This window comes from Amia ocellicauda, chromosome 12 (assembly GCF_036373705.1).
Source record: "Amia ocellicauda isolate fAmiCal2 chromosome 12, fAmiCal2.hap1, whole genome shotgun sequence".
NCBI classification, from domain to species: Eukaryota; Metazoa; Chordata; class Actinopteri; order Amiiformes; family Amiidae; genus Amia; species Amia ocellicauda.
In genome coordinates this window covers 7,051,190-7,076,602 of record NC_089861.1, presented here as the reverse complement: position 1 = coordinate 7,076,602, position 25,413 = coordinate 7,051,190, and the positions used below count along the sequence as shown (strand labels likewise).

Here is a 25,413-nt window from a genome sequence, read left to right as displayed (position 1 = left end):
GTATGAAAGATTGTCCCCTTGTTTAGATCAGTGTTTAAATATATGTTGTAGAGCTTTTTATTGTAAGTGTTTTTCACCCCAATTTTTAAGAACATTATAACATTTTAAGATTCATTAGTATAGATCAGACGCAGATACTCATCAGAATTCGTATTAGTTTGGCCACCCTAGTCAAGGGCTGATAAGGATGTAGGCAGATACTCAAGCAGTGAAACGGCAGTCTGGTGATGTCAGGTTCCTGCGGTCCTTCGAATGTAAATCTGAAAGATTGTGCAAATAAGCAGGCTCAGTCACTTTGATATTCCACTGAAGTGGCGGCTCTTCCTTGGGGTGTACATGGTCTCTGGGGGGGGGATCAGGAGACAGTTATTTAGGAAAAATGAGTGTTCCCCTGGTGTGGTGAGGTCAGACTGTCTTTAGCACAGAGTGCTACTGGACTGAATTATTCAAATTCGGCTTGACAGTCATACATTTTCAAATGAGGCACTATCCCGGTGATCAGTCGAGAATGCTAGCTTGAGGAACAAGTTATCCACAACGTTCGATGACTTTGCGCAAAATGCTTGGCACGGTCTCCACGGCTGGGCTGCTGTCTGGGTTCAGAGTCTGTTCTGCAATTCGAGCAGCATGAAAAACAGGCTTGCGTTGCGTCTTGAAGGGAGCTGAGGTTTTGGTTAAGTCTCAGAGGTCTGGTATTTGGGGAGCCTGTGCAGAGCACGTGGAGTTTTGTTACAAATGGGGTGCCTCATTTTTAAGAAGACTTAATAAGAACATTGATTGACTTACTTCCAGCGTGGGCCGTCGGCCGGGCCCTCGTGGTAATCGACAATGTGGCTGTAATTCTGCAGCTGTACTTCAATAGCAACCATTCTCACTTCCATTTCTGTTTGTACATAAAACATTGCACTTTTTTTTCAAAGGATGATATAGAATGTTTTGATGTTTTACTGAAATATTTAAATAATGCTTGTGTTTTTCTGTCTTGTTTTTTTCATTCGGCTGATGTGCACCACCACCCCACCCCCCGCTCTCACGCATTTTCGCTAAAATCTCACGCATTTGCCCCCCACATTTTCTCTACAAATATGCGCACCCCCCCCAGGATCCTGCTTTCACAGGTGGGAGCAGTATCCGTCACTGCATCTTTTTAATGTGACAACTCTCACGCATTAGCGTTGTGGAAAGTTGAGAGCTGTGGGAACCTTGTTTATAACACATAGTTATCTTTCAAGCCACGTCCAGATCATTCATGAGTTGCCATTGCAATGTGTAATGCCCCTTCCCTTTGGGTAGTATTCTCTTTTTCAGATAATTGCATTGCATTTGCAACCTATTGATTTACACACCTGTTTGTGAGATCCATTGGGCTTTACTATTAAATGCAGTTAAAGTCTTTAAGATACCAAGCAAATACATAGAATGGAAGTGCATTCTTCCCCCTGCCACTCTTTCACATATATCTATATTTAGGCAGCAGATATTCTACTGAAGCACGGTCTGTCAGAAGCTCAGTCAGGCTAGGAATGGTCAGAACCAAAAGAAACCCACTGAGTGCTGCAGGATGTGGTATCGAGTTAACCAGTAGGTGGCACTATTTCCTCTTGGCCAGAACTTCCAAATCAATGCCCAGGTACAGCAAGACACACTTGTTCCCTTATTAGTACTAAGATAAAGTAGTCTTTGCTGGCTTTATCACGTTCTGGAGCTCTTTTTTAACTGGAAGACTTGCTTCTCTCTCTTTTTTTTTATCACATGCAGGACGCAAATCCTGCCGCAATACATCTCGTCGCTCTGTCATTTTCTCTCTCTCTCCCTCCCTCCACATGTATGTTGTGTTTGTTTTTGATGTGCTACTGGGCTAAAAAAGCATGTTTTTAATTAAAAAAAAATAGAAACTGAAGTAGTGTCTCTTACACAAAAGGGAAGGTCATCCTATATTTGCCATGCAATGTAGCTGACATTTATACAGTTACAATTTATATAGTTACAATTTATATACAGTAGTTAAAGCTGAAATATATTAATATATATATATTTTTAAAATCTTCATATTATCCAAAAATGTATTCTAGTATTTTTTATTTTGTATTGCAATATATTTATAAACATATTTTTTATAATATAAATGAATACAAAATGTATCTGCATGGGAGCTCATTTGAATCAAGTAGAAATTTGATGATTTTAACATAATCCAGGAGACTCTTTTGTTACACATTGTTTTTTACATTTTGTTTTTCACAATTTGTCATACATGGCTTCTTGAACCGTTGTCAGATACAAACTAATTTCAAAATTCCAGAAAAACATGAAACTCAAAGGATTTAATTTAGGATAACTTGTGCCTAGCACTGAAATAGCTTTTCCACTGAACATTGGTCTTCGAAATGATCACTTAAACAATTTGGATACTTATCAGTGGCTAAGGATATTCTCGCACAACTGTGTGATTCTTATATATTTGGGTAAAACAAAATGGCTACAGGCTGAGTCACTGCCTCGATATATTGTCATATGCCTCTAATGAGTAATATTTGATTGAAAGCACCACACCTCTTGTGAAAGAGTCTTATGCCCCATTTGGTGATTTTAAAGAGGCCAAATCCAACAATCTCTATGATAGTGTTGTCATTCCATCTCAAATCTGCTCTGTTAGATCCTTTTCTTGCAGCTCCAGTGAGGCGTTTCTGGTTAAGAAGGAAAAGGAGTTGAAGTCCCCCCCCACCCCCCCCCCCCCCGATCTCTCCAGCACCACCTCCCTTTCATTCTTTTTTTTATTATTTGGGAGGGAAGACTTTTCTCATTCAGACCAGTTTCTTAAGACCAAAAAGTAGCACTTGTGCCAAATCAGATCACACTGCCTGGCGTTACTGACAGTGTTGGCTCCAGACTCTGGTGGAGGGGGCTTTAAAAGCACTCCACTGTGCTCATGTGTGAGAGCTTAAGAGCCAGTGCCCTTTGCAAAAAGCTAGAGCACATAGGACGAGCATAGAGAGCAATTAATAGCATCACGTATTAAAGAACACAAAAACTAACAAAACCTCCCTGTAGGTTTTCAGTCTCGGCTGCAAGACGTACTCATTGAATGAGCACATTATAGAACATTATAATGTTCTGTAGCATTTGCACTTTCAATTAACTGACAAAGGGCTATGAAAGAGCAATTGTAACCTACAATGATAAATTAATCATATATATAGAGAAATTGTAATTGGGACGCAGCAGTCTGTTGGTAATGAGTCCTGAGTCCTATGAGTCCTATATCCTGAGAGAGCCCTGGGATGATTTCCTAGTTTATGAAAATCTACTGTTAAACACAGATACCAATTAAACATTGATATTTCTGTCTGTCTGTCCATCTATGCCAGCTGTGGCACTTTTTTATTACACATTCTTTGCACATTGATCTGATGGACTGGGATGCCAACAAATAAACTCCGTCTTGGCATGCAATGTAGATTGTGTCAGGGGAGCGAGTGAGATATGACAGAAAGCGTTACTAATGAGTGGGAAGGGTATATATCAGATTTATAGAGAACCCCTATATCTGCAGGAGGGAGAAAGGTAACCCATTTTTAGTCATGTTAAGCATTTATTTCAGTCTATCCATCTTCTATTTATCTCCTATAGGCACTTATTAGGCATGATTTTAGTGACTAGCATTTAACACCTGCAAGACTGCAACAACAATCTATGCAAAATGCAGGAACACGCACAATTATGAATTGAATTGAATTGAATCACTGTATGAATTAGATTAATTGGACGGCTTGGGAATGAGCATAATACATTTAAAGGGCCTCGTATGGTTTTCTCTTCTTGAGGAAGTGTAGTGTCACAACTACACAAACAGGCAAAAAGTTAATTTTACAAAGATGTTTCAAATGAAATGTGACTGAACGAATTTTGCAAAAATAAATCACAGTGCATAAAAGGGAGGACAACCTACACAGAAGATTCAGATTTAACATTCCTTATGTAAGTTTACCCTGCCAAAGCAGCGCTGGGGGTGAGTTTTTCATTGAAGTCATCCGAGGGTTGTCCGCAGTGACTTGTGGCCTTCTCTCGTCCTGCTGTGCAGCTGTATTTTCCGGTCATGTCAGACACAGAAGCCCCACTGAGATGTCCAATCTTGGGTCAGCTGAAACATGGGCCTAGATTTTCTACCCTTCCACCCGTCCATCTCCCTCATATATATGTGTGTGTGTGTGTGTGTACAAAAATCTGATTTTATTGTTTAATTGAAATGAAATACTACATTATTCTACATGTCAGTAATTTCAGTCTCCAGTTTGACTTATTACTGTCCATGTGATTACACTCTTAAGCATGCATTGTAGTCTTCGTGTTTTTTGTTTGTTTTTTAAATAGTGAAACTTGAAAAAGTATAGCTCTCAGATAACCAGTACCCTAAATCAGCTAAGGATTGACTCATTACATTGCAAAACCTATATATAAATAAATATTAAAATCCAAAAAGGCAAGGGTTTCTGATGTGACTTTACACAAGCCTTTGCCACTTTATGGATCACAGTATCTACAATAGCACTGTTTATACACAGCACAGCACCGATAACTTGTAGGAGCAGACGCTGAAGACCGATTATGTGCCTGTGGTAGAAAGAGGGGAAGAGCTCTCAGGGGAAGAATAACACGGGTCTGATTTGCTGTGTACCCCCCCCCCCCCCCCAAAAAAAAAAAAAAAGCTTTCTTTTCTGTTTCAACTAATCAGGGATTATTCACGTTTCCATTAGCTTTCATTTTACTGTTTTTCTTTTTTTAAGTCTCTCTGGTGAATTTTAAACACTTGGACCGACCAATGTCTATGACTTTCACTAATTGAATGCACACTTTCCCCCTTTTGGGCTTTTTTTTTGTTTGGGAGGGGGGTTCGAAAAGGAAAAAGTCTAAGTTAAATGGAGCGAACTCTTTAGCACCTGCGAGCAGAGAGCTTGGGCAGAAAGGCCGGTCATTTGTACACACACACACACACAATATCATAGAATCACTCGGACAATGACAAAACGCTAGATTCGTCTATTCTTTTTACTCCTGCACCTTTTGGCATGCTTTATCCTCTTTGGCCGTGGTCAGTGAATTTGACCGCTTCCTAGAGAGGTTGGGATGAAGTGCTCAAGTGCTCGCCCGCTGTCAGGCTAATTTTCAGATTGTTTGTGCTTCATTAGTTCTGTATGACCCCGGGGGCAACCTGAAAAACACACATCTCTCTTAAGACCCCAAATGGCCCTCACTTCCAAAGGAAAGGAAAGTGGCCAGCATTTTTTCAGGAACAAAAGCTCCCAGGTTTCCAAGTAATAGTCCCCATCCCGCCCCTCCACCCCCGGCCCTCCCAAGATCAGCCCTGCCCGTTCACCCAAGCGAACCAAGAACACATTAAGGACACCTTTTTTGTCTGGGCTTTTTTCTTCCCATCTTTCGGGTTGACTGCCATGTCAAGTTTGTCAGGTGCTTCAGCTATTTGACTATTCCACTTTTTTGAAGCTGCCAAAGTATTTATCGTTTTTTCATTATCTTTGCTGTCAGCTCCTGTAACTGTGTCAATCGCCACCGAGGCATGCATCTTATACGAGCGGTGGTGAAGCTCATGGCACAATCTGTATATACGTCTCCGTTTCGGCCCCACTCTGCAGCTGTACACCCTGTGTAATGAAGTAGAGAATGTGTCCTTTTATTCAGATTGTCTTAAGAAGACTATTGAGATCATTCAGTGCACTCTTTTGTATTTTGCCATATTTTAGAAAGACATTTCCCGGCTTAGCGTTTCCTTAACCAAATAGTGTGACTGTAACACATTGGGTAATTTGTTAAAATCAAATCCATATTAGATCAAAACAAATGCTTACACTTGCATGTGTAAAATAGTGGGTAAAATAGTGCCAAGCTGCAGCAGATCCCAAGTTTGGTTCTATTTTGTCTAACCCCAAAGGTTTTTCAAATAAAGAGTTAGATATATAATTATTTTGTTGAAAAGAACATGGAATTACTAGTTTTTCAGAAAATATTCTGATTAGTGCAGTAGCTGTATAGATCAAGAGCTAGTCACATTTTCTTTACAACTGTATATTTTATAAGATATAATATCTGAAGAAAACACACAGGGTATGGATTTTTACCTTTAACAAATACATTTTGACAATATGGGAGAAATATAACATTACTGAGACTAAAACTGCACAAGATTATGTCCACATATTTCTTGCTTTAGTAACGACATGATTTTTAAAAGTCATGGGATATGTTACGATCATGTCGTAAATGTTCCACACGAAATGGAGAATTCATATCATTGTTTGTTATTTGGTATTGAGTTTCTGGCTCATTATGTGGTATTTCTTTATCTTTTTTTCTATTGGTTTGATTTGTCTCATCAAAGGAAAGGAGCCCCCAGCCTTTTTGAAAGGAATTCGGAAGCTCCTGGTGAATCTATAGCGAGCAGCCTGGATGAGAGACGGAGAACACAGACGCTGGCAGAGGAGAAGACAGGGCCCAGGCATGGCAGAACCCCCGGCCAGGTAAAGACCAACACTAGTGCCTCCTGGGTAGAGGGGTGGTGGCTCATTGAGGCCAAGACCACAACATAAACAAAAGATCTCACTATGTTGGGATCACAAGATTACCCTTCTGTGATCTCATGATGACAAATTATCTCAGGATCTAATTACATGACATTATCTAAGTTCATGGGGAAGCAGCTTGTAATATCCAGATCCCCAGATAAATGTTATTGTGTACAGTAAAAAGTGGCTTGTAACATAGAAAGAAAGACAAATTGATAGCCCATTGCCTAACCAATGAAAGACAGTGGTATGATATATTGATTAGAAACATTTACATTAAAGGTATATGCCTTTTTCCTTCATATCACAAGTACAATAAGATTCTTCTGCTGTCTTTTGTATTGCCAGATTCCCCATAATCATGGCCCCTGTATGTATATCTGCAGCAATATTTAGAAACCATTTCACTGATTTACTTCTCAATGTACAGTGTTAATGTTCAGATTTAGGTCCTGGTTCACCACACACCACCACAGATAGTAATAGCCAATAGCAAATCCCAAATTCATTAGTTGAATGGCTTGATTACTGTTCGACAAAAGATTATTTCTCCTACCTAATGCAAACCTGCCTTCTAGTACAATTTGATATTGGTGGGTGGTGGTGAGTCTTACTGATTGCACTTTGGTAAAGTATTTTTTGTTGCTTTTGAAAATAACATTCAAAGCAAAAATGATCTAAACTGAATTTATACATGTTTTGTTATGAAACATTTATGTTAGGATGTATGGTTTATATTAGATGTGTTGGTTGCTGTAGATTTGAATTGCTGAATGCTGAACTTGCTGCCATTTATGTCTCTTCTTGCAGCTTTTCGGGATTATTAAAACCCTCCTGAATAAACAATACCTAACAGTTGAGAAGGCATTTGAGGAGATGGATGAAAAAAATACAAAGCGCCTGACTCAGGAGACCATGTATCAGCTTTTGAAACGGTACTTTTTCTTTTCCAGAAAAAAAAAATATAAAAATGTTACCATGGTCTGTTGAAAGCACAGGAGAAATTTCACATTTTCATGGAAGTTGACAGAACCCCACCAACATTTTTTGTAATTCTTATTCTCAAATCAGATTTAAAGGAGAAATTACTTTTGTTATATATCATATGACTAGGTGGCAATTTAAGGCACACACAAGTACACTCAGTGCATGTTTTATGTAAATAATATAAGACATTATTAAGGTGACATCTTTGTTTAAACAATCTTTTTCTTAAAACTTTTACAGAATACATCTGAGGCTTACAAAAGAGCAAATTATCAATCAAAAATACAAAAAGAGCAACGTTGCACTAGTTACCCCCTAATTTCTCAGAAGGTGCTAAACGTCAGATCTATCTAATTTTGCTGCTTCTTTTTCTGATGAATGCAGCATCTAGAATTAAAATACAGGTGTCTGCTGTTCAGACAGTTAATGGTTACACTTTCTATAATGTCTGCAGTCCCCCCACGCCTGAAAAATAATTCACTTATGAGACCTTTAAGGTTCTCCTTCTTCTGCTTATGTTATATAGCCAAACATCTCAAGCAGCATTTTTGGCTCAATGGTGACCGAAGCCGCCCTTATATCGATGCGAAAACCCAGCCAAGGCACCCTCATAAAGTTCACTAGGACCCACTGTGTTTTAAAAGATCTGAGACACCCGATAAACCCAGGTTTTTGTCCCCAGACAATACATCTCCCGAGCTGTGTGTATCTCCAGAACGAGGCCTTGATTGCGCGTGTTAACCAGCTTTTGTTCTCCCAGATTTTTTAACAAAGCAGTCACTGTGCTCCGTCAACTTCTTCCACTCGGCTTTGCAACGCTGTGCTCCTACATGCCTATTTGTGTTTCCCAAACTTTCACTGTGCTGCCCCGCTATTAGCCGTCCATGTATCACATTATACTGTAGTAGGCATGTCAGTACAATAAGGTTGTAGTTTTAAAATGCTGCATCGATGAAGGAAAAAAATGCTCAGAATAGTCAATTGGAACTATAAATGTAACTTCTTTCCCTTCATTCCTCTGGACCACTGTCTTTCTTTGACCCTTGTTTCTCTTTTTCTCTCCATCTCTTTTCTTTTGATTTTCCCTTTTATCGCTCTATTCATTTTTTTTCTGGCTTGAATATTTTGGTTGCTGCCCTAAATAGAGTAAGAGATGAATAGGACATCTCTGGCTATTTGCATAATCAAGGCTGTGCCACTAGTTTTCAGGCTAGTGAGCACAACCAGGATTGTGCCAACTACAGAAAGGTAAGCCCCTGGAGGAAAATCGTCCAAAAGATTAGTGACACTAACAGGCCTAATCATAGTGCATCGAGGTTGCCCAATTTATCTGCCCTATCCATGCCTATTAGCCTTCAATCCCGATTACGGTTCTCACACGTACAATGTACATGTGATATCCATTAGATAGCACCACCACAACCAATGAATTCATATTATTATGTAGTAGAATTGATGTAATGATTTTAGATTTGTATTACAGCTCAGCTTAGAAAGAAATGTGAAATAAGAATGAACCTTTATATTAATTGAAAGGTTGTGGTGGCGGATTCTAATGGATGTATTCATATTTCCTATGCTTAAATTGAAGTTATGAAGTGGGGATTTGTTGATATTTAAGGTGTGTATCCACTTTGAGTAACTGCTTACCATTAGCAATACAAAAAAACACAAATCTAGTACTTATTTCTTAAATATGTAATGGGGATTGGGGGCACATGTTCAGTTAAAAGATAACGCTTAGAGACTCATCTCCAAACAGTTTCCTGCTGTGACTGAGAAGAAAAGCCACGATAGTAAGGTGGTCTCATTCTTACCACGACTTCTTTTTGCAATGAACGTTTCTTCTCTCCCTTGCCTGGCGTTTTTTCTTTTAAAATGAAACCTATATCGGTTTGATTTATTTTTTTCTGAAAGCCCATTTGCTTTACAGCAATCCGTGGTCTTTTGAAATCCATAAAAGAAAAACTTCTGCAAATCTTCCTTTCTACTGTCTTTTACATTACGCTCGCTGCTTCTTTGGCCCCTGTCTGTGCCACTATTACGTTCTGATGGGAAACTCTTGCTGATTATTGTCGTTTGCCTGCCAAGTTTTGCCATTGTACTTCTTAAAGGGGGAAGGGGGGTGCATTCTCGGCTCCCTCTTTGCTGTGAGATCCCCATATTCAACTGTCTACAGCCTAATGCACCTCCTTTTTTTTTTTTTTTTTTTTTTTCCTCCGTTACAGATTTGACATTGACCCAGAAGTTAGCCGGGGCGAGATCCGAAGACTTTGGGCAACTTTGATTACGAACCAAGACAAAACACTCGATTTCTTCGAGTTTGTGAGACATTTTGGCTACTCTCCCAAATCGGCCTGTTTTCCCAATGCCAAGATCAGTCCCCCAAAGAAAGGGGATGATAATTTCAGGCTGCGATCCAAGAAGCTCAACTGTGCCTCGGATATACTTGTTGATAGTGTGCGTGCCAAGGTAAGGCTGCTCATAAAAAAAACAGTGCATTTCACAGCTTTTGTGCGCCGGCCCCTTTTGTTGAGGTTTTTTGTCTTTTGGATTAATTAAGTGCTTGTTAAAGGTGGCACAGTGACAGCCGTGGGGACTGAAGCCCTCTTATTTACCCAGAGAGATTCCATTGATCTTCTATGCTTAAATATCCCCACTCTCTCTAGGGATCACAGCTCTAAAATTAGGTAACTTATTTTATCTGTGTGCAAAAAAAAAGCCTGTTAGGTCTAATGACAGTGGTTCCTTATTGTGACCAGTAAAATCCCTCCCTCAATACACTGACACACACAGTAGGAGGATCAGTGGTGGCAGAACTACTATTAGCATTACTTTAAAAGTAAGTCACATTTAATGGCTTTGGTGTATATTCTACACAGTCATTTTCAAATCTGTTATTTTCAGTTGTCCACAAATTCTAAGTTGGGTTTGTCGAAAGTGGGATCTTAGTCCATGAATTCTGTGAAAGCTTATACATGTTTTGATAGCTATAAACCATTTTTATATATCTCACTCCATTGCCTCATTCAGGATACTGTCAGTACCTCGGTTTTAAACAAAGACGACAAGTGAATTGGCTATAAAACATCTGGACATTTATCATTATTGTAACATAGTGAAAGGGGAAGGAGGGCAGTCATGATCAGTTACCAAACGGCCAGTGTGGACAGAGACCAAATTGTGACCAAATTAAGCATGATTTAAACCCATTTATTCATGGCCTGCTTGTGTTAGGTAGAAGGATTAATACTCTTGTCAAATAAGCTCACATTATATAATTGTACTGTAATTTGTGATTGACAGGTGACTCAAAGCTTTGGTTTGGTCCTGACCCCCAAAAAAAGGATATGAATCCCCAAGCTTTATATAGTGAGCTATATCATTGGCTAACTACCACAGCACAAAACTTAAGTACAAAATGCAACCTTATTTCTTACAGGATTTGGTCTTCTGATTTTGATTAGTTTTAGCAAATACTGTACTGGGTTAGCAATGAAGTTACCACGATAATTCATTCAAATTTTGTATTAGAGAGGTGCTATTTAATAACTTTTAAGAAGCAGTAATAGCTTGTTAGAAAACTGTTGTCACAGGTGATTGAAATGTTTATATATGGTTTAGAAACTCACTGCTAGTCCTGGCAATTGCATTATTAATAATTAATGTCCAATTGTTCCTGATTGATTGGTGCCTTCAAACACTATGCCCTTCATGGGATAGAGAAACTGTTGTCCATTTATCCAACAGGTTCATTCCCATTGTTCCATTATGAAATTGCTTTGAAGAGCTTGTATTTGAATTATGAGTTCCATTTGTATAATATGTATAATCAGTACACACAATTTAAATGTGAAAACACCCTGAAATACTGAATTACTGTCTAATTGAAGGTTTCAGCCAAGTTTTAAAGAAGATTTTAACACTGACTTTCACCTCCACTTCCCCTAGACCTCTTGCAGTTCTTTACATTAGCTCTCCTTCCATTCCAGACTGAATTCCTGTTTGAAGACCTGCAGAAGGAGTTTGAAGACCTGGATCCATACCAAACGGGGTTTGTGAGCAAGGAGGAGTTTAAAGACATTCTCACAGAGCTCTGTGTGCACCTCAACGAATACGAGTGCGACCTCCTGGAGAAGAAGTTTGAAATCAATGGGGATGGGAGGTGGGTCGTGTATCACAGACTAGCCTGCCATTCCAGCCACAAGAACATCAAGCATCATGGATTGAAGGTTTACGATCAACTGCTCTGTGTTTCAGGGTGTCGTATCTGGAGTTCCTTAAGCCATTCGCATTTCAAAGGCAGATGATGAGATATGGGAATGGCAACATGGCCGCCGTGTTACACCATGTGCGCGGAGACTCAGCCCTGCTAGACACGGAGAACGGGGGAACAGGTCTGGGGACGCTGACAGCCAGGCTGAGGAATAAGGTAGAGAAGAACACACAGATCACCCAGAATACTTACTTAAAATCTCTCCTAAGGAACTACAGCTCAGAAGTAGTTGCTGAGCCATTAGAGTGCCTTGTACAATAGGCCGAATGACTTCCTTAACACCCCGTGGCACATTTGTAGAAAAAAATGTTTACCTTAGGTTTAATTTACAAGACAAAGAACAGGATTATTCAGTTGAAGTCTTGAGAAATGACTAACTTAATGAACTTGGCTAGCAAGTGACAACCGTAAAAAAAAAAAAAAGTTTTAATAAGAAAGAAAAATGTCAGAGATAATCAATCTTTTATATATATAGATCACCCCTCGCCCCTTTTTTATATATATATCGCCCCTCGCAGGGCAGCCACAGAGCGCTTTAGAGGTTGATAAACAAACAAAAAAGTAATGAAAAATAACAAAAATGCTGCAGAGAGTTTACTCCTGTGTATGTTTATTAAATTATATTACTAGTAGAATGTTTTATGCACACCATATGAAAGTCAGCATTTTAAATCATGTCCAACATATCTATAATAAATACCTGTCTGTAACAGTCATTAAATAACCAATCAAACGTTTTCCACATTATTTAACAACATTTAAGATTTGAAATACTTAAGTATTGTAGATGTATAGTCTCCCAATGTCATTTAACAAATTCAGAGCAACATCATGACATTGTGTCCTGATATTCCTGGAGACAAATGAGCCGGACTGTCCGGTGCGGGTGCTGTGTTCGGTAACGGCTCTGTTTCTTTGCACAGCTCCACGGCGATGGGAAGACGCTGCGCAGGGCGTTTAAGAAGCTGGACAGTGCTGGGAGGGGATACCTCTCCCTCGCGGAGTTCAAATCAGTCCTGAAGCTCTGTAACCTCCTCCTGGACGAGGACGAGGTGTACCACATCCTGTCGAAGTTCGATCAGAATATGGACGGGCACATCGACTACAAGAAATTCCTGGACGAGACCTGCAAGAGGCAGACCCCTAAGCCAGGCAACATTTAACACATCAGCACGCCCAGCCGCTCCTGTAGCGACATATTCTCACTAACTGACTCGGGGCACTGAGAGTAAACTTGTGTTCCCAGTGTATCTTAATCCAGAGAGAAAGCAATTCAATCGATTAAAGCCTGAGCAATTACCTGACTGCTTTCTTTGTTTGAAATGTTTTTGAGGTCAGAAAACGCAGATATCACCTAGTTTACTGCTCTTGCTGATATAATACGTCATAGCTTTAATCTAGTTATACTAATTGGTCCTTTCTGAAATGCGATTGTTTAGTCTTGATTTAGTTAAACCCCTCAGTCTAGTTTACAGTGAAATGAAATGCTAACCCTCACAGGTGTGTATCAGAAAAGGCAGTTCTGTCTGTTGATTTGCTGTTACAACTGACTAATACATTCAAATACAGAATAAAAGGGTATGAACAGGCTGTGAGAATTAAGGTAGACTTTAATCCGTTTGTTGACAGAGAAATTACACTAAATAAATCAACAAAATCATGGACATGCACAATCATGTAATAATGCCAAGTTTCTGTAGATTGGTAAATAAATTCTGTCTAATATCCCCCTTTGTGCTGCTTTGGTTTTCATTTTGATCATATAACAATATGTCCCATGCAGTGAGTTGCTCCCTGTTTGCAGGAGCAATATCAACCAATATCAATAACCAAAATCATGCCTGGAACTTGTTCATTGCCATCAGACACAAACATTTATCAGGGTGGCCTGAATATAATTGAATAGGGAAAAGTAAGTACGCAGAAAGAAGTGGTCTGGGATAATGCAGAAACATGGAAACAAAAGGAACCTGCCAGGCTTTTATAAACCCTTTCATGAAAAAACTCAACATTCACGGTGATTCTAGGGCCTATCTTACTAGTCTTAAACTTGCTACACAAGGATGTATATTCTGTTAAGGTTTGGAAAGGGCCGATGGATGCAGGTCGTCTTAAGAATGCACTCTTTGTGTTCATGTAGTTTGGGAGTGACTTTGGATTAACTGCACGATAAGGTGCTTTACTGCACTGTCAGTCACCACTGTCTGCATGTTGAATGTGGAACACCTGTGCATTTAGCCCATCCACTTAACACCTTTGGTCACATAGTTTAGGTATATCATTGTGAAATAATACATTTTTCAGTATAGCCTACATAACGCAAGTCAAAGGGATGAGATCTAAGTAGTAGTTTGTTGCACATGTGTCTATGTGACTGCTTCACAATTAATATAATTTGCAATCCTCAATATGGAAATGGAAAAATATATACTGTTTATATAGTTACAAATCTATTTGTTTATTTCGTGTTTGAAATGGGTTTGTTTAAGCTCTACAGCAACTTTTCAAGCGGGCGGTCTCTCCATATTTTCAGTTATTATAATGAAACAAACTCATACAGTGGCCCCAATTCATAAAGTTATTAGTGCTTAAGTTAATAAACATCGGATCTCAGAACAGTATGAGGTGTTCACCAAATGTCATTGCGATTTATTGGGCTATACCCTCATCATCCAAATTGTGCTTCGGCTGTGGGCGCGCCATGGTTAGAAAAAACATTTTACATTACAATGCATGGTTTTGAATTTTTAAGGAATTATTCATGTCCAGGACACTTTCTAAACCCTGCTCCTTTTATACCCCATCTGATGCAACACCCCGGTCACACTAGTGATTTAAACAAATATTAGGCTGTTGCCACCACGGGATTCGTTCACAGTGTGCTGCTTTTAGCTTCTTATCACTTTTCCATCTGCATGCACGCTTTCCTTTGTCTTTGCTTCCCTTTTCTTCTGTACGGGTTGTGTTAGTGTCTGGCGATCCGCTTAACGTGTCCCTCCACCGGTCTGTTACGGACACCTGCATGTCCCCTTTACAATCCCTGTTGCATGGGCTTTTCTGGCGATTTGCGTGTTTGTGTCTGCAAAAGCGATGATCTGTTTGCTCAATAACGCTTGGTAGCACAAGTGAGCTCTGTATTAAGGAAAGCCCCAGCGCAGGCAGACCCGACTGAGGGCTCCTTAACCCGGCTAGAAGAGCTAGTGCGCCCCGGCGTTGCAACCAGCGGCTTTGTTCCTCTCCTTCTACAGAGAATCTTTGATTTCATGGGGGTGATTATTTTTATTCTTGCCCACTCAAGGATGAAGCCCAAGGAACCAGAGATTGTCCCCTTTCAGGGCCATTACAATAGGGCACCCCCAGCAAAAACCACTATGAGTTTTTCTGTTTTTGTTGGTGCTCTCTTGGAAACCAATGCTATACAACTTACTTAAAGAAAGAGTGAAGGGAAGAGGGGAGAAATGAATTCATTCATTGTGGGAGAGGGAAAACACATTTAAGGCACAAGCTGGATTGAATCAATTCCCTCTTGGTTTAAACTGACATTTTTAATCTTTTGGAAAGTCAAACTATCTGCAGGTCCGACTTTTGGCCATAGTTTGCAACAAGGCACGTCATTGGAAAATTGGGGGGACTTTGGGTGCAAGGATGCAAAGGGTGGGGTCAGGAGACAGAAGAAGAGGTAGAAGAAGGAGGAGAAGAAGAGGAAAGAATCGTTCTGTAGTCCTATTGTAGATTCAGTTTATCCTATACAGTTAAAAGACAAACATTTCAAACATTTGATAAACAAAGGCTGTCATGGATCAGTGATAGCTGGCAAAATCAGATGTAAATGACCTAAGTTTTAACCAAGGTGGCCCTTTGCATTTAAAACTTTAATCCCGGCTACAATAAAGAATAGTCTGCCTAATTTGCCTAAATATATGGAAATTGCGCCGCCTGCCAAACATTAGAGTAGAGGAAAAAACGTTTTAGCCTGCAAGATGAAATATATTTTCTTTCACTCATATACTTATTTCTTAATCCCCACGAATCCCATCCAAATATAAAACGTCGGCATTGACTGTTATCTGGATAGATTATTTTCACTTCATTAGATGTATAAATTATTATTTTTAGGTGTATAGAAAAGACCACTTCTTCAGCATGGACTTTGGTTAAAGTCTAAAAATAAAGACATGCAAACGGGGTAATTGAAGAAAGAGAAAGTGGACTGTGCGCTAACTGGCTCCTTGGGTTGGAAAAGAAAAGTGGTTTAAGATAACAAATTGGGGGTCACTGTGGCTGTGACCCTGGTAAACAATGTGTCAGACCTCTTTTATGCGGAAACACAGGGATTAACCCTTACTGTCGATCCTCCTCTGTGTGAAAGTATTTACCAAACTTATTTGTTATTTGCATTGCATTTAAATATAGGTGCTGGCACGGAGTGAGGTTACTGTGCACTTCCTCGGAAAAAAACGTTTACGAGTAGAAACACTTAATCCAGAGATAAATAACATAAGTAACTGCCAAATGTAATCTAATTAGCACACGTTCATATTATTATTATTATGTCCAATGATCTGAAGAAATTTTTAATATAAAATATAAATGTAATACTTAGATTTTCAAAACTGGAGCAATATTTCATTCATATGATAAATGTTATTACTTTAGTAGTGCTCTATACCATTATGATGATGATGATGATGAAGATGATGATGATGATTAATAATAATAATAATAATAATAATAATAATAATAATAGTAGCAGAAGTAGTAGTAGTAGTGGTGGTGGTAGTAGTAGTAGCAGCATATTATCCTATTATTACTAAAAAGCTATAAGCGTCAACTTGGCACCTGGTATATACTAAATTATATACTATAGGCCTATTATTAAATAAAATATAATTTAAAAAAGTGTTTCATACAAGACCAATTGGGGAAAAACACACACAAATAAAGACGCGGACTCTGCGTCTCCAATCCTGGGCTCTGACCCGCTCCACGATACAATTATTAAACCAACAACATCGATGAGGTCTGACGAACTACACAGTACTGTTTTACACGACAGAGAGAGTCCACACATTGCGCACACACTGCGCACACACTGCAAAACCTCCAGCAAAGCTGTGCGTAAAAACAACTGCATCTGAGCGCCAGCACGGCCGCTCCTGCGCACCGGGAAACGTGTCCGTGCGCATCTGTGTTAGAGGCCGGTATTGAACGTCAGCAGCTCTGGGAAACACAGTGTCCACACAGACACCATCGAGTGACTATAGAGGAGATGCTTCAGTGCGGTCACTCACCTGGGGAGGGGCTCTTATCTCCAATATAGCGCCCTCCACACCTCCCCATCTCTCTCTCTCCGCAATGTGTATTTCTTAACAGAGATATGTGTGTGTGATCTGTATTTGTGCTGTATTTCATTGTTTTGTATGTGTTGTATTTTCTAACTTGCTAGCTGTTGTGCAGAATTTTTGGGCGCCACGTCGTTATTGAAAATGAAAACGTATTCTCCGTTGTCTTCCCTTAAAGGTTTAAATTCGTTCAAAACGTAATAAACGATAACAACTGTATACGCTGTTTGCGAGCTATTCATTCAATTCAAGTATATCCTACGAATCTCACAATTTTCTTAAAACTTACATTAACTTTATTGTTTTGCAATAATGGGTTGCCGTCGATAATTCTCGTTTCCCTGCCAAGTTCGTGGACATCATAATTAATAAACCACCATAATCATTTAGATGCTACCCCTTCAGTAGGCAAATGCTTAAAGAAAAGCTATTTTTCAATATGTTGATTTCTGTGAAGTTTGCAAAAAAACGACCTCAATGGAAACAACATGTTGCTGGGAAAAGAAAACGCAACAAGGCACGTCATTGGTTTTCTGTATTTATTCACCTGTACACATCTACACCATGGAAAAGATAATTTATGTCTTCTGTATATACTGTATATAAATTTAAATATCAGTCTTTTATCTGTGGGCTCATTTACAAACTGAACGTGTTTGCGTGCGAGTGGCCCAGCAGGTTGAGGTAGTGCTGCTCCAGTCCCTGCACCGGGGCCAGGTAGCCGCCGTGCTGCTGCGCCGGCGCGGACAGAGGCCCGGACGGGTAGGGGATGGCGGGGCTCCGCGCAGGCCAGGGGAAATGGCCCGGGCTCTGCGGGAAGACGGAGTCGCCGGGGCTGTGGCTTTGGTAGTCCGCTGCGGAGTGCAGTTGGCACAGGTAGTCGGCCGGCTCCGGCAGGGCGCCCATGGAGCCGAACACGGGCTCTGTGACGACGCGGGACTTGGACTGCAGGAAGGCCAGGATGCGGGCGTACTTGGTGTCTTTGGTCTCCATCCTCTCCACCGTGGTCAGGTAGTGCACCAGGTTCTTCATGCATTCGTGGTAGCCGTAGTGGAAGTAGTTGGCAAACTCGGCTAACAGCTCTCCTGCAGGGAAACAGGCGGAACAGACCTCAGTTGAAGTACTGGACTATTGTGGGAAACACTAAGACAAACGTAATATTTACTACAGCTCGCCACAAAAACAAACTTGGCATCTAGGTGGTTTTCGTGTCTTCCAAAAAATACTAATGACCAAAAGTAGGCCTTTTTCAGGTGTAACATGTGCGTGACATGTATTAACAATGTAAAAAGCGCACTCATATGTCCCAAATACATGTAATTCAAATACCCAACTCCCTCCACCCATAACCAGTGCGTAACGGAGACGCGGCGCGCTGTAGCTCGGTCAATGGGAAGACGGTCCCCAGCGCGCAGTTTCGTGCCAAAAGCAGGTTGTAAAGGCCGGGTGATATACAGGACGACATGCACACCTTTTTCTCTGCCCCTGGGGAAATCGGCGGAGTGCAGCGCCCTCAAATACTGGACCGTCATCTCCAGGATCTCCGCTTTCTCCAGCTTCCCAGAGCTCTGTGGGTAAAGACATGCAGGCACAGTGTCACCCCCGGCACAGTGTCACCCCGGCACAGTGTCACCCCGGGCACAGTGTCACCCCGGCACAGTGTCACCCCGGGCACAGTGTCACCCCGGCACAGTGTCACCCCGGGCACAGTGTCACCCCGGCACAGTGTCACCCCGGGCACAGTGTCACCCCGGCACAGTGTCACCCCGGCACAGTGTCACCCGGGGCACAGTGTCACCCCGGAACATTGTCACCCCGGCACAGTGTCACCCCGGCACAGTGTCACCCGGGGCACAGTGTCACCCCGGCACAGTGTCACCCCGGGCACAGTGTCACCCCGGGCACAGTGTCACCCCGGCACAGTGTCACCCCGGGCACAGTGTCACCCCGGCACAGTGTCACCCCGGGCACAGTGTCACCCCGGCACAGTGTCACCCGGGGCACAGTGTCACCCCGGCACAGTGTCACCCGGGGCACAGTGTCACCCCGGCACATTGTCACCCCCGGCACAGTGTCACCCCGGCACATTGTCACCCCCGGCACAGTGTCACCCCGGGCACAGTGTCACCCCGGCACAGTGTCACCCCGGCACAGTGTCACCCGGGGCACAGTGTCACCCCGGCACAGTGTCACCCCGGGCACAGTGTCACCCCGGCACATTGTCACCCCCGGCACAGTGTCACCCCGGGCACAGTGTCACCCCGGCACAGTGTCACCCCGGCACAGTGTCACCCCGGGCACAGTGTCACCCCGGGCACAGACGGCACATCTGCGTTACACCACAGCAACACAGGGCACTGACTGATTTACAGACTAAATCATGAACGTCACACTTAAAGAGATTTAGCGCAGGAATATTATTTTTATTAGTATTAGCATTAATAGTAGTAGTATAGATAACGAATTAATATTATAATACACTGACATATTTAAAAAAACACTGAGAAACAAGCAAACATATTTGAAGCGCTGAAAAAAAGATTAAAAGCCCTTCTCCTCACCTGTTTTGCTAGAGCCATTGGCACCGTTTTCCCCAGCTCGTTTAGACACCGGTTAATACGATCTCTTCTTCTTTTCTCGATCACCTTGTGAGACACTGGGGTTTTCTGTGGAACAAACCAATACGATTACGTAAGTAATGTGCTTTCTAAACATTAGAAAAAAGTGTAAGCCTAAATAAATATATATATATAAATATAAATATAACATTTGAAATCTCCTTTGAGATTGTACAGTTATGGTGTTTCTGAACGAGCCACGCAAACCCTTATAGGCCTGGGATTCCGGTCCAGGAGGACCCCCTGTCCTGTTGTTTTTTGTTCCAACTGAGATCATAATTGTTTAATTGAATCCTTAATTGAACTAACAATGCTATATATGGCTCAATTAAGAAATTAAGAGATCAGTTGGAGAAAAAAACAGCAGTGCATGGGGTCCTCCAGGACCGTTGTGGGAATCCCTGCTATAGGCGATCCTCAAACGCCAAAGACGCGAGGTACAGTGTTTTCAATACAGAAAACTTGTGCATGCTTATACATATTTATAAGTATATATTCACAGACATTCTTATTCTTTCTGACAGCGTATCTGCCCTAATCCAGACAGATTTAAAAATGCTCGCCCATTTATGCAGTACATGAACGCTAGCACACAATATCTTGTCTGTCACTTTGCACTGGCGTTTCCTCTGTGTGTAACTATGCAATCCAATAAACACAGTACAGATTCTGCGTGCAATTTTTATTATTTTACAGGGAAAAAAAGCTTCTCTACACCCTAACCCCTGAGCATACTCCTACCCGCAGTACAGAGGATGTAGACTTTGTAGTTACCTTGCGCTCTTTCATCTTGGAGGCCATCGTTTGGTGAAGAGATCAAATAAAAGAGTGAAAATAAGGTCTGTGTTGGAAGACGCACTGTCAGCTCCGTGTTTTACCCCCAAGTGCACAAGGTGGACTGAGTGCCTCTGGCTGAACGTGGGCCCTTATAAAGCGATCATTTAGGGCACTAGTGCATTCATAGCCTAAATTATTCCGTAGGATTAGAGAGGGGCTTTTGGGAAATGTGGGCATTTAGGATCAGTTAAAGAAATAGTAAAAAAGGGAAGAAAAAAAACCTGAAGCCACGGGCTCGCAGGGGGGCAGGACTGCTTTGTTAATCCACGTGGCTCTTCAAAAGACACGTGATCACTTTAGGAATATTATTTGCATAGTAACAACCCAGGCGGGAAATGCGAACTGAGCCGTGAGCCGCCCTGATCCTCCGGAGCGCAGTGCGCACAAGAGCACAAAGCACAACACAACCCCCCTCTCTTTCTTCTCACACGATCGCCTGTTTACAAATCCCAGCAAGCGATCTTAACTTCCATCCAAGCCCTGTCTGAGTTTTAAGGCCTGTCCAGAGTCATTAAAGTAATTAAGTAAGCCTTTAATAGGCTGTTCCGCCAAGTTCAAGGGAGATCTTTTGGAGATGGAGTCCCCCCGTTTGTTCTCAGGGTTTCTCACACGACTTGGTGACACGTCCATCTTTTATGAGAGATGGCAAGCTTTTTGTTTACATTCTCTATTTGTGAGAGACCTCGGCAGGTGTGGGACTGGGCCTGGCACACGAGCTTTGCCTTTTTTTTCCAAGCCAGCGGCTCCAGCAGTCTTTGGCACACGAGAGATACCCACCACTGGATTCTTCTTGGAGAGGCTCAATTTGTAGCCTATTATCCTATAAGAAAATGTCCATTGAAATGAATGAATAGTTTCATCGGCCTAAATTTTCATAATGCGGTGAAAGAAAGGCAGAAATAAAGAGGAATGCAGCTGGTCCTAACGTGCCATTATCCGCTGTCACCTGCGAGAAGGGTAGCCTGGAGACCCCTATTCATTTGCCTAATTTTGGTCAACTTAACAAACTTTGGGCGAAATTATTCTGGTATTGTTAGGAAGGGTAAAGCTTTCTGATCGAATTAACAGCATGTTTTGATCCGGTAAATGTCATTAGAAAGAAAGAAACAATCGCGTTTAAAGGGTCTGGGTAATGCGCCAAGTGGAGACGCCAAAGCGCAAACTTCACAAAAGGAGCAAGTAAATGCCACAGGGGACTTTTGTACCCTCACATTGCTCAAGTTTTCCCAACAAAGGGCATTATTTTATACTTGAATACATTTCATACAACAATCGCCTATTTTCTTCAAACATATTTTCACAGCAAGGTTAACAACAGGTTTATTGTGTGTGCTCCCTCTCACAGTTTCAAACTTGGTTTCATGCGCCAAAACGGTTTGCTCGTCTGCTTTTTTCTCTCTTTCTCTTTTTCCCTACTGGAACCGTTTTAAGCTTTAAAGATCCGCCGTGTTTAAAAATAAGAGATCGTGTGTGTGATGTTAAAGAAAAGAAATAAAAGACGTGCAGATTTTGGGCAACATAAAGGCTCTCGCAACTTCTAAGGCGATGGAGCGTTTGGGAACATTACAGAAAGCAAGCCAGTGCGCCCGGGACAAAAGCTTTGAATCCCATTACTTTTATTGTTGCATTTTACCACATGTTTCACTACAAACAGCCTTTGAAAGTGAACAACAAACTTTCTGTAACGTTTTCCATCTTCTCAAGTTGGAAAGTGTGACTATTATTTATCCTTGCCTTTTTTAAAAGCTACCATTTAAACAGGAATGTGTTGTGTGCGCCAGTAAATATAATTCAACCATTGTATCGTGTTGCTGCTAAAAGTTAAACTTTTGACAAATTGTGCAACTTACACGTTTATAACTGCAGTGCTGCTTCACCCTCAGTAAACAATAAAGGCTTTTGTTCATTGTTGTGGGGTTTTTATGCTGCTTTTATTGTGGGATATGTTTGGGTTGGTTTTTAAATTTGGCATTAAGTTGCACACAGCGTTGAACTTGCATTTAGTACACGTCTATATTATATATAGTACCTATATTATAGATTTCGAAATATGTATTATAAATCATTCTTAAACCGTTTTTCCTCTTTATAACAATTAAGTAAAATGAATAAACCGGTCGGTTTTTAAAATCCACTTGACAGACACTAAAACGACATAAAGCTGGATAATGCAATGGTAACTTGGATTATCAGACAAATCAGGTTGTTTAATGCACTGTATGACATGTATTTGAAAACGCTGTATTTTGTGATGATTATTTCTTAAATTGTATTAACTATATAATAATAATAATAATAATAATAAAAAATGGATCAAGTTTTATCATTGCCAACTGCATCTATAGTCAGTATTATGCAACGTAATTTCCAGTCTTGTTAACCTTTTTGTGTGGGTCTTTATCTGTGGGTGTGTGTATAATTAAGTTAGTGTCGTTGTTTAACCAGAAAATAAAAAATATAAAAATTAAAAGCACAACAAAAATAAAATAAATATTTCTATCTAATACAATTTTTGCCTACTAAAGTTGACTGTTAGTGTGGCTTCAAATCAGGAAGATGAATAAATATAAACATTTAATTGTATAAACATAGAGACATACATAATTTTATCTTAAATGGGTTTGCTATGCAATGAAAGACGCCAGTTGAACTCTACACATTTAATTCATTTCTTCATTCCGATATTTTAAAACGTTGGGCGCAATTACTTATATTGTATATATATACATCATATATTTAAGTATTAGTAACCCGAATAAGACGAAACTGAAAGTAATACTAATGGGACATTTCAGTATTTATTTGCCTTAACCTTAATTACTTGTTTAGAATTTTGCAATATTTATTTTACTACCTATTTAAATAGATCTGAACAGTTAAATCAGGCGTTGTAGTGATACCCCCATTTAAACCTAATAAATTAGACTGCATATTTGTTTTGCTACCCAGAGACAAAAATAATAATATAAAAATAAAAATAAAAAAGCAAAACAAAGAAAAACTTTGCATTAACTAAATGTGACAGAACTCCGACGTAAAAGAAAAACGAATATGAAAGTAACCCCGATTTGCCTCGACCTGCACTATTTGGAGAGACGGCGGGTGGTGCTTCAGTTAAGACCCATGTATGAGAATCGTTGCGTTATAAGACGGGACAAAACAGTGGCCAGCCTACCTGGGACACGAAGACAGACTGTAAAGAAAAGAGTCTATGGGAATGGACATAATAATGACAATGCTGTCATGCGTGTCACCTTGATTAGAGGACGCACAGATTGCTCTACATTGTACATAGACACGTTGCAGGACAACCCAGGAGAACAGAGTCGCCTACATGTGCCTCTATAGGATCTGTGGACAGGAGCTTTGTATGATTATTCATCAGTTCACACAGCCTCTGACGGACTCGGTGAAGATGCGTTTAATAACGAACCACACAGCCGAGGCTCGGACCTACCACATCTTGCAAACAAGGGACGCACAATGTTCATTTTGCAAGGTGTTTTTCAATGTGCATTGTTTCATAAACCAACGCCCCTACCTTTTACTATATATATATTTTAAATATTTTTTCCAAATGCTTTTCTGTTTGATGAAAATAGTATTTTTCTATTTATAAATGTATATTGTTTTAGAAAAAATATTTATACTTGAGCATCACCATAGAATTTAGGAGATTTGGTTAACCAGAAGGGTCCAATAGATTACAGAACTACATCACATTAGCACCGAATATCTGATTTCCTGGAGTTTCTTATTTTTAATGACAGTTTTTCACACACACCCTAAGTTTTATGCATGTGGTTCGTGGTAATCACCACGTGTTCATTTTCCAATTCTTATTTTTAAGTTTCTTCCATCAATGGTTCTAGAAGAAAAATGCAATCTCGAGTCTGGCCAATTAAGTCCTTTTATCTGGACAACCATTATCAATAAAACCACCCTTCTTGTTGAGAACTGATGCACTTGTCTTCCTGTTTCTGAATACATTATACCTAATTGCCCTAAATCATGAAAGTCGATTCCTGAGGATTGACTCATTTTCTGATATGAATGTATTGTTTTTGCGCCACCATGTGGCAAGTATGTAGGCCGAAAGTATAAAAGAAGCATCCTCGTTTGCAAGTCAGGAAAAAACATTCTACACAACCATGAGGGGTCTTTCAGTAACCGCACTGGTGCACCCCTTCATGCTTCTGTGTAGAACCCTTTCAAATGGGTTACAATAAAGGGTTTTATACAGAACAGTTAGTAGAACAGAAATGTATATATAGTGCTGTTGTAAACTGCAATACATTGTTTCTAGTGGTTGCATACTGACATTCATTTTGATATATCAATCATTTTACTAAACTGCTAAAGGCAAGTGTCACCAATGCAGGTGATTGTGTTAAAGGCAATCTTCATTTCACAGACAATTAATTATTACAAAAATATAAAAACAAAATTGATACAAAGGGCCAAAGGGGTGTACTTACGTATTGGCAGGCCAGTGGTGAAGTCATTGTAGTAGCCCAGTGTGTGATAGTCTGCTTCATCTCCTGGCTTAAATGCTATCGCGGAGATGCTCTGTGAAGTTGATAGTTGAATAAAGCCTTCCACACAGCCACCACTCACAGCAGAACTTTTTGAAGTTTGACAAATTGAGGGATTTCCTCTTTGTGAAGGATGTCAAGAATTAAAAAGTAACCCACCATATACTTCACAGAGTCAACAGACTTCTGGTTCATCTTCCAAACTGCTTCTTGCTCTAAATCTCCAGGAGTGGACAAGGT

The 25,413-nt window shown here is 40.5% G+C and overlaps 2 protein-coding genes across 2 annotated transcripts in view; one reads left to right on the top strand and one right to left on the bottom strand.

Moving 5' to 3' along the window:
* Positions 1–13,568, top strand: part of LOC136764291 (EF-hand calcium-binding domain-containing protein 6) — a 31,827-nt gene extending 18,259 nt beyond the window's left edge. The window contains exons 13-18 of the mRNA XM_066718199.1: positions 6,395–6,533; positions 7,389–7,513; positions 9,794–10,037; positions 11,558–11,730; positions 11,826–11,997; positions 12,765–13,568. Of these exons, the coding sequence (XP_066574296.1) occupies positions 6,395–6,533; positions 7,389–7,513; positions 9,794–10,037; positions 11,558–11,730; positions 11,826–11,997; positions 12,765–13,004 (1,093 nt within the window). The 3' untranslated portion in view covers positions 13,005–13,568. The remainder of the gene's footprint in view (positions 1–6,394; positions 6,534–7,388; positions 7,514–9,793; positions 10,038–11,557; positions 11,731–11,825; positions 11,998–12,764) is intronic.
* A 4,167-nt stretch (positions 13,569–17,735) lies between these two features.
* helt (helt bHLH transcription factor) lies at positions 17,736–20,717 on the bottom strand. The gene is made up of 4 exons (XM_066717818.1): positions 20,576–20,717; positions 19,745–19,849; positions 18,655–18,751; positions 17,736–18,268 (listed from the first exon to the last, which is right to left on the bottom strand). Exons 1-4 carry the CDS (start codon positions 20,600–20,602, stop codon positions 17,823–17,825), a joined length of 675 nt encoding a protein of 224 aa, XP_066573915.1. The 5' UTR covers positions 20,603–20,717; the 3' UTR covers positions 17,736–17,822.
* Positions 20,718–25,413: the final 4,696 nt, after the last annotated feature.

What these genes read in the sequence shown, in the direction of transcription:
- helt (XM_066717818.1), bottom strand. Translation starts at nt 20,602, where the DNA reads ATGGCCTCCAAGATGAAAGAGCGCAAG. An exon ending in CCAAGATGAAAGAGCGCAAG is followed by an intron (nt 19,850 to 20,575) that starts GTAACTACAAAG and finishes TTTGTTCCACAG; the next exon opens with AAAACCCCAGTGTCTCACAA. An exon ending in CAATGGCTCTAGCAAAACAG is followed by an intron (nt 18,752 to 19,744) that starts GTGAGGAGAAGG and finishes CTTTACCCACAG; the next exon opens with AGCTCTGGGAAGCTGGAGAA.